The 13,108-nt window shown below is 48.7% G+C and overlaps 1 protein-coding gene across 1 annotated transcript in view; it reads left to right on the forward strand.

Annotated features, from left to right (window-relative positions):
* The window catches only part of LOC107114467 (uncharacterized protein K02A2.6-like), a 40,942-nt gene extending 30,713 nt beyond the window's left edge, over nucleotides 1-10,229 (forward strand). The window contains exons 2-4 of the mRNA XM_015415965.1: nucleotides 7,042-7,472; nucleotides 7,662-9,415; nucleotides 10,127-10,229. Of these exons, the coding sequence (XP_015271451.1) occupies nucleotides 7,042-7,472; nucleotides 7,662-9,415; nucleotides 10,127-10,229 (2,288 nt within the window). The remainder of the gene's footprint in view (nucleotides 1-7,041; nucleotides 7,473-7,661; nucleotides 9,416-10,126) is intronic.
* Nucleotides 10,230-13,108: the final 2,879 nt, after the last annotated feature.

Here is a 13,108-nt window from a genome sequence, read left to right on the forward strand (position 1 = left end):
TAGTGCTACAGGCCGTAGTCCGGCCGAATTGTTAATGGGGCGGAGACTCACGACCCGTTTGAACCGAATGCACCCAGACCTCACTGAAGAGCAATCCGAGCGTACCACGGCGCAACCGAAGGTGCGCATGTTTGAAAAAGGGGACAAGGTTTTCGCACGAAATTATGCAAACGGGCACTTATGGCTTCCTGGGGTTATATCCGACTCTGTGGGTACTCGAATGTATGTGGTGCAGTTAGCTGACGGTCGAATATGGCGGCGCCACATAGATCAGTTAAGGAGACGTTGGGCTAGGGACAGCGCTGACTCTCCGACGGCTGAATCCCCTGATGTCGAGTGGACACCCCCAGAGCAGGCGGTGAGTACCGAAAGGCCCGGTACTGTCCCCGAGTCAGGGCAGAACCCTGTGTGCGGGGCTGAAACCCCAGTCGAGTTTGTGCCTGATCCAGGCTGTAGCGAACCCCCCTCTGACCCACAACCTTGTATACCCATGGAGCCTGCACCGCTCCGCAGGTCCCAGCGTTCGCGGCAAATGCCGACTTATCTGAAGGACTATGAGTGTAATTAATGTGGGAATAACTGATGTACAAAGGTTGATTGCATGTATGTAAATAATAAAACAATTGGGATGATGGCTTAACTTAGGGGGGAGGAATTGTAATGTATTGAAACGATTACATGAATCATCTCATAGGGCTCCTATGTTAAGCTTCGAGCCAGACCAGGGCTCCTCTGAGCGAACTTCCTATTGGTCGCTTCGTAACAGCGACCAATCAGAACGATACCATTCCCTAGGAGGGAAAGACTCCCATTGGTCCTTAACTAAGCAATCTCATTGGTTGTTAATTGTAAATAGGCGTGGCTACATTAGCCCGGTTATGTTTAAAAGGAGCATAAGCTCCCACTGTTTTCTGTTCTGGTTTCTTACTGAGTTGAGTGCTTGTTCGTTACTTCCAATAAAGCTGAATCACTTGCTGAATCACTCTAAGAGTCCTTTGTTAGTGCGATCTAACAACACCAATTTGCATAGCCCTGCCTGTAGCAAGAGGAGGCATGACCTAACCAATTTGGATGACTTCCCCCACTGAAGGAGGACTGAAGAGCCATCACAAGGTTCCTGACTTGTTTGCTGTTGTCTATTTTAACTACCTGATATATGAAAATATATTCCAATTTGTGCTGGACCGAAAAAGAACTGGCTATGGTTCCAATGCTCAAGATATTCATCCTGGGTGTAGAAAACTCTTATCTCTATATGTAATAATTCTGTTTTGGTGGTGGCACTCTCCTGAACATTCCACATGCTCCCAAATCAGTTGGCTCCCTGATCTGTCACTCAGAAGCTGTCCCAATCCACTGGCTGCATTGCCTGAGTCTCACTGTATAGAAATATTGCTTTCTAAATTCTCATGCCTTCTCCTGTGATGTCTTTTGATAACATGCTGTGTCTTGTTTCCTGTTGCAAGCCAATTGGTGAGGCCACATGGCCTCAATAGCCATGCCACAAACCCACATTTTTTCACACTTTCATGCCAAATGCCAGACCTCATGGCTACACTTTCTGGTGCTCATGGAGTATGTCACGTACACCATGGAGAAGCTGGAAGCTGGGTCACCTGACTGCAGGAAGGGCCTCCAAACTTCTAGCCTATTCCCACACGCAGCTATGACAACCAACAATTGGGCACACCCATGCCCACTCACAATTGGCTGATGACCACATCTAATTTGTGACTGGAATTGGAGTATAATTGTCTGATTCCTATGGGAATGAGTCTCTTGCTCTTAGCTCTTGCTTTCTTCCCTTCCTCCTCTTGTCATTATCTGTTTTATGACGCCTGGAAATGCTGCCTCTTGAGAGACAAAGAGTTGCTTTGTGACTTGGAGCACATGTGTGCAGAGATGGGATTCCTACTCAAAATCCCTTGGTGCTACCTGGATTATCACCATGGACAATCTTGAACTCTTGGATGCTATCCTGATCTTGGTAATTATGAATCTTTAATGTGTAGTTAAGGCAAATTGCCCTAGCCTTTGTTATTTTTGTAATCTTTTCTAGTCTGTTGCTGTGCTCTGTACTGAATAAAAATTATTCTTATTTCTAATGGGTCTCTGATGTTGTAACTTGCATTCCAAGCCTAAATCTTGTGGCCTAACGCTCACCATATACGCTACCATTGGAGAGTAAAAGTGTGCATCTCTAGATGAGTTGCTAAGGTGTTCTGTCCCAGATGCCAACTAAGGGTTTGGAATCTCTCCCTTAGGAATGGCAGGGACTAGTGAAAAGAGGTTCTGGTGGCACATTGTTCTGAAACCAGAGAGGTTATAGACCATCTCGTGGTTTGTTGTTTAATGTACTGAAAAAGCACAGGGTTCCCTCCCATTCCTGGACTGGCCTGAGTGGGCTAATCTCTGTACACTCACCTCCAATATTCTAAACAGTTTGCTGTTCCTCTCCCCCCAATAGCCAGTCAGAACACAGAGGTCATTTGCATATGCAGCCTGATTGGCCTTTGCCTCTAACATTCTTAACAGTTTGTTGTTGCTGTTGGGAGTCATTGAATGTGTCCTGAGCTAAAATACATATCCCAATTTTTCCTTAAATGGTCACTGGGGTTGCCAAAATACATATCCCAATCTTCCCTTAAACGGTCACTGGAGTTGCCAATCTCCCTGAGGGGCCTGGCAATCTCACAGAAATCACCGTGTTCCCCAGCCACAGCACATCATTTCCCCTACAGAAAATTTCCCAGCTATTACAATGGCTGCTTTGGGCAATGGACTCTATGGCATTATATCCTACTGAGGTCCCTCCACACCCCAAACCCTTCCCCCCCCAGGCTCTACCCCTCAAATCTATAGGTCTGGCCCTCCCCTTAGTATTGCTAGCCTCTAGGCAGCACCTGGATATCTCCGAGATCAGTTCTCCTGGAGAAAATGGCTGCTTTGGGCAATGGACTCTATAGAATTATACCCTACTGAGGTCCCTCCACACCCCAAACCCTCCCCTCCCCAGGCTCTACCCTTCAAATCTACAGGTATTTCCCAACCCAGAGTTGGCAACCCTGTAACTGGCTATGGAACCACTTTCCAGATCCTTGGAACCCATAAGACATGGCATAGGAGGAGGTGCTTTTCTACCTTAGCTGCCACTGCACAACCCCAAATCAACATACGTCAGGGGAGGAGGGAACCATACCTGTTACCATGAGGCTGTCCTCCCATACTACCCACTTGGGGCAGCAAAATGACTTGAGACAGCCCTGCCTTATAGCTAAGCAGAAGGAAATAAACATGGCTTGCCTCCCTCTATTTTCCCCTTCCCTCTGCCGCCCCACCAGCCACAGCCGGGACACTCACCTGGAGCTTCCTTCTAGAATTCATTGTATTTCTTCCCACAACAGGCCTTACTCCTAGTAATCATATAATACAGATGAGCTAACCTTCTGCCTTTTGTGAGGAAAGACTAGGCCCCCACTGCTTTTGAAAGGAATCATGACTATCGCATGTCCTGGTGGCTGAGAGATGATCAAGAGGGGGATACCACGGGAACTGCAGCAGAATTTGGTGGCATAACCACCACAGAATACATCTTGACTTCTGTTTCAGGCATGTGTGCAGGCTGTATGCAGAAAGAGACATGGCTTGGTACCATGGATGCCTAACTGGGAAGTGGGCATATAGTGAGTCCTTTAGACTGCATCTGCCAGTTCAGGATTCTTACTAGATCCATGGATGATTTTTGGAAAAGTTTCAATAATATAATTTCAATAGCCTGAATCTATTTAAGAAGTAGAATAGCTCTTTTTATTATGCATACAGGTTGTTAGTACACTCTGAAATTTGAATCTAATGTTGGACCTTACTTACTAATTGTTTACCTGTTTGGCGGGCAAAATACAGCCTGTCCCACTTGAATGTTACAAATTTGCTAAGAATGGGATGAATACAAGAGACTTTTGCATCAAGGAAGGTGTATTAATCTAGAGGAAGCCATCAGAATTAGTGGGATGGATCTGCAGGTTCCACTACATGCATTTTGATGTTCTAAATACTTAAGGAAGATAGCAATATAGATGTTCATGGTTATCTAATTGGGAAAAAGTGTTTTCTGGGATTCCCCCCCCCATCAAATCTCAGCCAATGTATGGCAACCCTGTAGGAGTTTTCAAGGCCAGAGACATTCAGAGGAGGTTCATCACTGCCTGCCTCTGCACTGCAATCCTGGACTTCCTTGGTGGTCTCCCATCCAAACACTAACCAGAACTGAATCTGCTTAGCTTCTTCACCAAGAGTAATTATCATGTGGAATTCATTGCCACAAGAAGTGGTGGCAGCTATAAGCATAGACAGTTTCAACAGGAGATTGGATAAACATATGGAACAGATGTCCATCAGTGGCTATTAGCCACAAGATATAGCTGGAACACCATCTGGGGCAGTGATGCTCTGTATTCTTGGTGTTTGGGGGACAACATTGGGAGGGTTTCTGCTTCTGGCCCTGCTGGTGGACCTCCTGATTTCACCTGGTTTTTGGCCACTATATGACACAGAGTATTGGACTGGATGGGCCATTGACCTACATGGCTTCTCTTATGTTCTTATTAGATCTGACAAGATTGGGTGATCCTGGGCTATCTAGGTCAGGGCTTCTGGGACGTAGGAAATACATATTTAAAAGATGATATCTCAAAGACTCTTCATCAACAAATACCACCACACACTATGCCAGAGGCTGGCTCATTTGCCTAGATTATCATATCCAGAGCTGCTTGTATGTATAATGGGGAAAAATAGTGTCTATTTTCTTCCATCAAATATCAGTTTTATTGTTCTATCTAATTAATTGCCATACAACTTAATGTAATTTTTCTTATCTTTTTAATGCATCTACATGGAGAAGCAGGATTTTGTTCACAAACAGCTGTAACGTCTCAGGGATGAGCCCATGGCAGTGGCAGCGAGGGAGCCAGTGGTGGCATGGGAGGCCATGGCTGCAGCCCCATCGCTTCCTTCCTCTACCCCCTCCCCTCCTGCTCCAGTGGACGCCCGCTCTGGTGTGCCACTGCCATGGTGTCTGCCACTGTGTCCCGTTTCGCCTGTCAAGAAAACTGTGGATCCAAAATCTGGTTTGTGCTTCAAATGCAAAAGTTTATCACATAAAAGAGCAGATTGCCCTGTGTGGTAAGCAAGAAGAGGGAAGCGATTTGTTATGTATTGAGATGTATATAACTGCCTATGTGAACTGTGCCATTGAGACTTGATTGTAAATACTGATGTGTGAATCGCCTGATTGAGATGTCATGTTGAGCTTCATCCTGGGCTAGGATCCTAGTGTAACCAATAGGAGCCCTAGCCCAGAAAGTGTCTGCCAATCACCGTGCAGAGCGGGATCGCTTGTGATTGGTTGTTATTGCTTCAACCTCATAGGTTGCCTTATTGTACAGGGGGTGTGGCTACATTAGCCGGGAGTGTTTAAATATAGAGCAGCCAGTATATGTATTGGTTTGAATGTTGGATCTGTGATGGGTTCTGGCTGGCGATCGTTGTACCGTAACGGAGGAGTAACTAAGCTGAAGAATAAACCGCATTCTTGCTGAATCACTCTCCGACTTCTTTGTTAAGCGCACGACTTAACAATTGGCGACGAGGATGGGATGCTAGTGCGGGTAGGCAGCCCCGCTAGAACGGACCCCATGTCGGACAACGAGGAGATCGCCGAGGCCGGCCAGCCACAGGTTCCACCCGCTCTGGTGGCTCCGCCTGTGCGCATAACGATGGCCGCGAGCAGCCAGAAGTTCGAATGCTTCGACCCGACTACTGAAGACTGGGACTCTTACCTCACAAGGTTTGAGTTCCATCTGGAGGCGAATGACATAACGACGGAGGAGAAGAAGAGGGCGACTCTACTCAGCTCGTGTGGAAAGAGCGTTTTTGACATCGCCCGGTCACTGGTGGCACCAGATGACCTCAAAACCGTATCCTTTGAAAGCTTGACAGACAAGCTGAAATCACATTTCTCTCCACAGCCGTCGGAAATCGCCTGCAGGCACGCTTTTTACAAGCGGGGCCAGAACGCAAATGAGTCCATAGCTGAGTACGTTGCAGCTCTTCGCAAGGCAGCACGGCCTTGCAACTTCGGGAATGTGGAGGAGGCCCTCCGTGATCGCCTCGTCTGTGGGCTGAGAGACGAGCGACTGCAGCAACGCTTGTTCGCAAGAACTACACTAACGTGGGCCATCGCCTATGCCGAGGCTGTCGCCGCGGAAGCTGCTGACAGGTCAACCAGGGAAGTGAGACAACGGGTCGCCACAGCTGATCAACGCGTCCACCAGCAGAGGGCTAACGACGCAAGCAGCGACTCCGATGATGACGTCTGCAAAGTGAAGGCGGGAACGTCCAAGCGGACCCAACGGAAACCTGCCGAGTGTACAGCATGCGACGGTTGCGGCGGGAAACATCGGCGCGAGCGTTGCTGGGCGAGAGACCTCGACTGCCGGAAGTGCGGAAAGCGGGGGCATGTTGCCCGGGTAGGCAGAGCAGCGAACAAGCCGTCCCCCGCATCATCGCCCCGACGGCACCAACGTTCCCGAGCCGCAACGAAAGAAGACAACCGACAGATGACTGGAAGCCTGTCATCGGAGGCCACCATTTGCAGCACAAACAGCAAGCAGAAGATCCACGTCACCCTCTGCCTCGACGGCGCGCCGTGCGAGATGGAGGTGGATTCCGGGTCGGCGGTCACCGTTCTATCGACACAAACGTGGCACAAGCTGTTTCCAACGCGGAGTCGACGGAGGTTGCGGGCTGCGGACACCCGCTTGTCCGATTTCCAGGGAAATCGAATTCCTCTGGCAGGGAGGGATTCGTTCACAGTAGAGTTCAAAGGGAAATGTGCTGTGTTGTCATGCTTAATAGCTGAGGGGAACCGCACCAACCTGCTCGGGTTGGACTGGTTTGACCCTCTGGGTATTGCTGTTGTGGGAGTTAACAGTGTTGTAGAAAATAAATGGGCTGTATTATATTCTGAATTTCCTGAAGTGTTTGGGGGAGGTTTGGGAAGGTATAACGGTCCCCCAGTGTCTTTTGACTTGGATCCGGGTGTTAGGCCCATCCGCCTTAAGTACAGAAAAGTGCCCATTCCGTTTAAGGCAAAGATCGAGGCTGAACTCGATAAGTTGGTTGAACAAGGAGTTTTGGAACCAGTCCCTTTTGGCAAATGGGAAACTCCCATAGTAACTCCTATTAAACCTGACGGGTCAATTCGGATATGCGCTGACTACAAGTGCACCATTAACAAAGCCTTGCAGCAGCATTCGTACCCTGTCCCGGTCATCAGTCACGTTTTAGCGTCACTGGGAGGGGGCAAAATATTCGCAAAACTCGACCTAGCCCAAGCATATCAGCAACTCCCGGTAACAAAGGAGGCCGCTGAAGCCCAAACGATAGTAACGCACAGAGGGGCGTTCAGAGTGAACCGACTCCAATTTGGAGTGAACGTTGCACCAGGGATTTTCCAAAGTCTCATGGAGGGATTGCTGAGGGGAGTGCCCGGCACGGTGCCGTATTTTGATGATGTGCTAATAGCGGGCAAATCCGAAGATGAATTGTTGAATCGAGTCAGAGAAGTACTCAAGCGTTTTTCCGATGCGGGGCTCAAGGTAAAAAGGTCTAAATGCCTGGTGGGTGTTCACAGTGTTGAATTCTTGGGATTCCGGGTGGATGAGTTCGGGGTCCACCCCACAAACGATAAGGTATCCGCAATACAGCACGCGCCACGGCCACAGGGAAAAAAGGAGCTCCAGTCCTTCTTAGGACTCCTTAATTTCTATCACGCCTTTTTGCCCCATAAGGCGTCGGTGGCTGCCCCATTGCATAACCTCCTGCACAAGGACACCAAGTGGAGGTGGGGCCCGGAGCACGAACGAGCGTTTAAGGGGGTGAAAACATTGCTATCATCAGATGCTGTGCTGACACATTATGATGAGAACAAGTTACTAGTGTTGGCTGCTGATGCGTCCCCATATGGGGTGGGGGCGGTTCTGAGCCATGTTATGCCGGACGGACGGGAGGCCCCCGTAGCGTTCTATTCCAGGTCGTTAACAGCAGCAGAGAAAAACTACGCACAGATTGATAAAGAGGCTTTGGCACTTGTTTCTGCTGTTAAAAAGTTTAATGACTTTCTATTTGGAAGACGTTTTATTTTGGTAACGGACCACAAGCCCTTGCTAGGGATCTTTGCCCAGGACCGGCAACTCCCTGACGTTATGTCCGCTCGCATGTTGCGGTGGGCATTGTTCCTCTCAGCATATGAATTCGACTTGGAACACCGGCCGGGTAAGGCAATTGGACACGCTGATGCGCTCAGCCGCTGCCCTCTGCCCGGCCAGGACTTGGACCCTGCTCCTACTTGCTCAGTTCTGGCTATTGAGGAACTGCCGGAGGCACCCGTGTCAGTAAAGGACATTGCTGCTGCGACAGCTAAAGACTCTGTACTCAGTCGTGTTCTAAACTGGGTGTGGAGGGGGTGGCCGACAGGGACTTTAGAGCCGGAATTCAAACCGTATAAAACGCGGGAAAATGAGATGTCTGTATCCAAGGGCTGTCTACTGTGGGGAAACCGGGTGGTTGTGCCTCGTCAATGGCGCGAAAAAGTGCTGAAATCACTTCATGAGGGCCATCCCGGTATGGTACATATGAAAGCTCTGGCCCGGGGATATGTGTGGTGGCCCGGGTTGGACGCGGATATTGAGGAGTGGGTACGGGGGTGCACGCCATGCCAGCAGGCGAGGGCCGACCCACCAACCGCCTATCCGCAAAAGTGGGAATCGGCGGGAAAGCCTTGGTCAAGGCTACACATCGACCTGGCTGGCCCCGTACAAGGGCAAATGTTCTTGATTGTTGTGGAGGCATATTCCAAATGGTTGGAAGTGGCGCCAATGTCAACCACCACTTCGACTGCTGTAATTAATGTATTGCGCCGTCTTTTTGCAACACATGGGTTGCCAGACATTCTCGTTAGTGATAACGGCGCTCAATTTGTGTCGAGCGAATTTGTACAGTTCCTGACCAGAAATGGTATTCGGCAAGTGACTTCTCCCCCGTTCCACCCCGCCTCGAACGGGCAGGCAGAACGAATGGTCCGCACGACCAAAGATGCGCTTGCAAAGCTGACATCCGGGGACTGGGGAGTGAAACTGGCGTCGTTTCTCCTGCGCCAGCACGTAACTCCATGTTCGGCTACGGGCCGCAGCCCAGCCGAGTTGTTAATGGGGCGACGCCTAGCGTCGTTGCTGGATCGCTTGCATCCTGACCTCAACGACTTGAGGCCCCAGCAGCAGAGTGTTCCCTCAAAGGTCCGCACTTACGAATGTGGGGACACGGTCTTTGCGAAGAACTATGCCGGGGGACATTCGTGGCTCCCAGCCACACATACCTCTGCCGGAGGTGAGTACTGCCGAGCCTGCCGAGCCCAGTACTGTCCCTGAGGGAGGGCAGACCCCTACTCTTGGACCCACTGCAAGGGATGGAGGTGTACCTGACCCACTCGAGAGTGAGTCAAGCCGAGTCCCCCCAATTCAGAGGTGCCCTGAACCTCCTACGCTGCGGAGGTCTCAGCGAATTCGCAGAGTGCCCACCTATCTAAGCGAATATGATTGTACATAGTGTTTTTGCTTAGGGGGGAGGGATTTGTTATGTATTGACTGTATATATAACTGCTATGTGAACCGTCCCATTAAGATACCATGTTAAGCTTCGCCTCTGGGCTAGGATCCTAATGTAACCAATAGGAGCCCTAGCCCAGAATGTGTCTGCCAATCACCGTACAAAGCGGGACCGCTTGTGATTGGGCATTGTATCTTCAACCTCATAGGTTGTTATCTTGCTTCAACCTCATAGGTTGCCTTATTGTACAGGGGGTGTGGCTACATTAGCCGGGAGTGTTTAAATATAGAGCAGCCAGTATATGTATTGGTTCGAATGTTGGATCTGTGATGGGTTCTGGCTGGCGATCGTTGTACCGTAACGGAGGAGTAACTAAGCTGAAGAATAAACCACATTCTTGCTGAATCACTCTCCGACTTCTTTGTTAAGCGCACGACTTAACACCCTTCGCCCCTGCCAGGACGCAAGTTCGTGTGATCCAACGGATTGGATCTACGGACCCTGTGTCTCTGACCCCTGCGGATGCTGGCCCAGCGGATGAGACCTCTATCATCCAAGCCTGACCTCAGGCTATCAGCGTTGCAGCTGTGTGAACAAAGGGCAATTGGACTAGGGAGGGTAGAGAGTTTTTCTTCTGAAATTCAGGTAAACCATGTCAATGTATGGGTTGTTGCTCAGGGGCTGAAATAGCCTCTGTGTCTGTCTGTCTCTGTGTGTGTCTGTCTGTCTCTGTGTGTGCCCTAGTGAACCTGAGTTGGTCTTAGCTGGAAAGGTGTAATGGCTCCTTGGGGAAAAAGGGGGGGGGGTTGGGTGCTTTGTCCGAACAGCTGTACGCTGGTCCGACCAAGGTTCTGCCCCCTTCACACACAGAGAGAGGGAGACACAATGATTTTTCTGAAGTGCAAGATTTTTGAGCTGATTTAAAACCTTGGGAAGTGCTGACTAAAGTGGATGTGTGTTGTAGAGGCTTTGTGGGTGGGAATGCTGTGGTGATCCATGAGTCCTGTGCCGCCAAGGTCCTAATAGGGACAAATTGGTCTATAAGTCTCTTACTGTTGGTATGCAAGCGTCGCCTTGCTTTGCCTGTGTGTATGTGGGAGTGGTTTTGGGATGCCAGACTTGACCAGCCCTGCTACGGTTTGCTGGTCGGAGTGTGAATCCCTCCTTACACTCCAGACCTCTTCCAGTTGTCTCTGCGACAGCTGCTGAGGTGTGGCTGGGAGAAAGCCGAAATGCTCTCATTGTAATGGTTTGCAGCGTTTGATTTTGGATGCATTGTCTAGGATTTCCTGCGATGTAGACCAAACATACACTGTTGCTTGAATGGTCTAACCTGATTGCTTGTTTTCTGTAACCTGAACTGTGCCTTGATTGGAATGTCTTTGTAAGTTGTGCCTGAAGTGGAATTGGAAGCTTCATGAAGTGAAATGGGTTTTGTTTTCTGTGCATTGTTTTCTATATTCCTTATGTATTGATGATGTCTTGTTTTACTTAGTTGTAATCCTCACATGTATGCATGTCCCTGAGGAGTAGATTAGATGAAAATTGGGGTATCTACCCTGAATTTCCATCTTTAGGGGGAGGGTGTATAGAAATTTTGCTTTCTGCTTCTATATTCACATGCCTTCTCCTGTAATGTCTTTCTGATAACATGCTGTGTCTTGTTTCCTGTTGAAGCCACATGGCCTAAATAGCCAGCCATTAACCCACATTCTTTCACACTTCCATGCCAAACGCCAGACCTCATGGCTACACTTTCTGGCCCCACATGCGACAAGTCACGTACTAAATGACGTAGCTGGAGTTTGGGTCACCTGACTGCAGGAGGGGCTCCAAACTTCTAGCCAATCCCATCTTGCAGCTATGACAACCAACAATTGGGCACACCCCTGTTCATTCGTGGTTGGCCACAGCTAAGCATGACTAGATTGGGGTTTAATTGATTGATTCTGAGGGGAGTGAGCTCTTGCTCTCTGCTCCTGTTCTCTCTGCCTGTTTTATTGCACCTGAAATGCAGCCCTTGAGGGACAAAGGACTGGCTTTGTGAATTGGACCACATGGTTAAGCAAAGATGGATTTTGCCTTCAAAATCCCTTGGACTGTTTGGATATTCCTGAACTTGGTAAATATGTATATGTATCTTTTACCGTGTAGTTAAGGCAAATCGCCTTAGTCTTGTTATTTTGGTAAACTCTGGTAGTCTGTGCTAAGCTCTGTACTAAATAAAGATTCCTCTGATTGTTAAAATTGTCTTTGATGTTGTACCTGAATTCCAAGGCTAAATCCTGTGGCCTAAACACTCACCATATACGCTACTATTGGAGAGTAAAAAGTGTGTATCTCTGGGAATGAGTTGCTAATGTGTTAAGTTCCAGATACCAACTGAGAGTCTGAACCTCTAATCTCAGGTTGGGGGGAACTTCTGTAGAGGTCCTGGTGGCATATTGTTCTGAAAACCAGAGAGGGTATAGACTACCTCTTGGGTTGTTGTTTAATGTACTGTAAAAGTACAGGATTAACTCTCATCCCTGGACTGGTGTGGGTGGGTAAATCCTGTACAGGGGGGTTCCCTTCCCTGTCAGCACCGGCTTGCTCACCCTCCCTGCGTTGAAGAGCGCAGAAGATGGAACCAACCGCAAACGTTTCCTTCTAATCCTGCTTCCAAGTGCTGTCAGTCAGTTGCTCGGCAGTCATATTACATCTTTGGCAACGGTTTTGGCTGCCTGCCCTGCCCTGTCAGGGCCAGCTGCCTCACCCTCCACGCACTCCGGCTGGGGGGGGCCTGGCTAGCGCACGTTGCATTTGCCGCTGCAACGGGCCTTCCTCCTAATCTTGTATAAAACCAATACAGTAGAAAAACACGTCATTGCCACCATTTGAAGTTCACCATAGCAGGAAGAGAAATCTTCAGTAGGTCTGTTCAGAATCCTACTCAGTTCTATTCAGTGGGGTTTACTCCCATGAGAGGTTGTTTTTCTTTATTCGCACTGGTAGGCTGAATTCAGACATAATACTAAATCATGGCTTATTATCACTGTGCTCAGTTTGTGAAAACAGGATTCAGCTTCTAGACAATCCTTATTTGACTCCATAAATCCCCCCCCCCATTTCCCCTCTAGAAGCTTGTATCCCTTGCGTTGAAGAAAACACCTGGGAACAAGCCAGGATTAAGCTAGGATGTCCACATTCACTCATCAGGGGGAAAAACAAACCACACCAATTTCAAACTATTGTTTTAAATTTTGGGTTGATGTAATAATAGTTGGTGGAGTGGCTCTTGTTTGGATCATCCTACTAATCATAGTTAGCTTAAGTTACCGTTCCACATGATGTCTGAACTGAGCCTAGAATAATCTTTACACATTTCCCTCAGTCTCCACAATGATTCTTCTGATTTTTCTCTGAAAGCAGCCTTGGACAACAGGGTTATACTATGTTTGTA

Source organism: Gekko japonicus, unplaced genomic scaffold (genome assembly GCF_001447785.1).
Source record: "Gekko japonicus isolate JY-2015 unplaced genomic scaffold, Gekko_japonicus_V1.1 scaffold68, whole genome shotgun sequence".
Lineage (NCBI taxonomy): Eukaryota > Metazoa > Chordata > Lepidosauria > Squamata > Gekkonidae > Gekko > Gekko japonicus.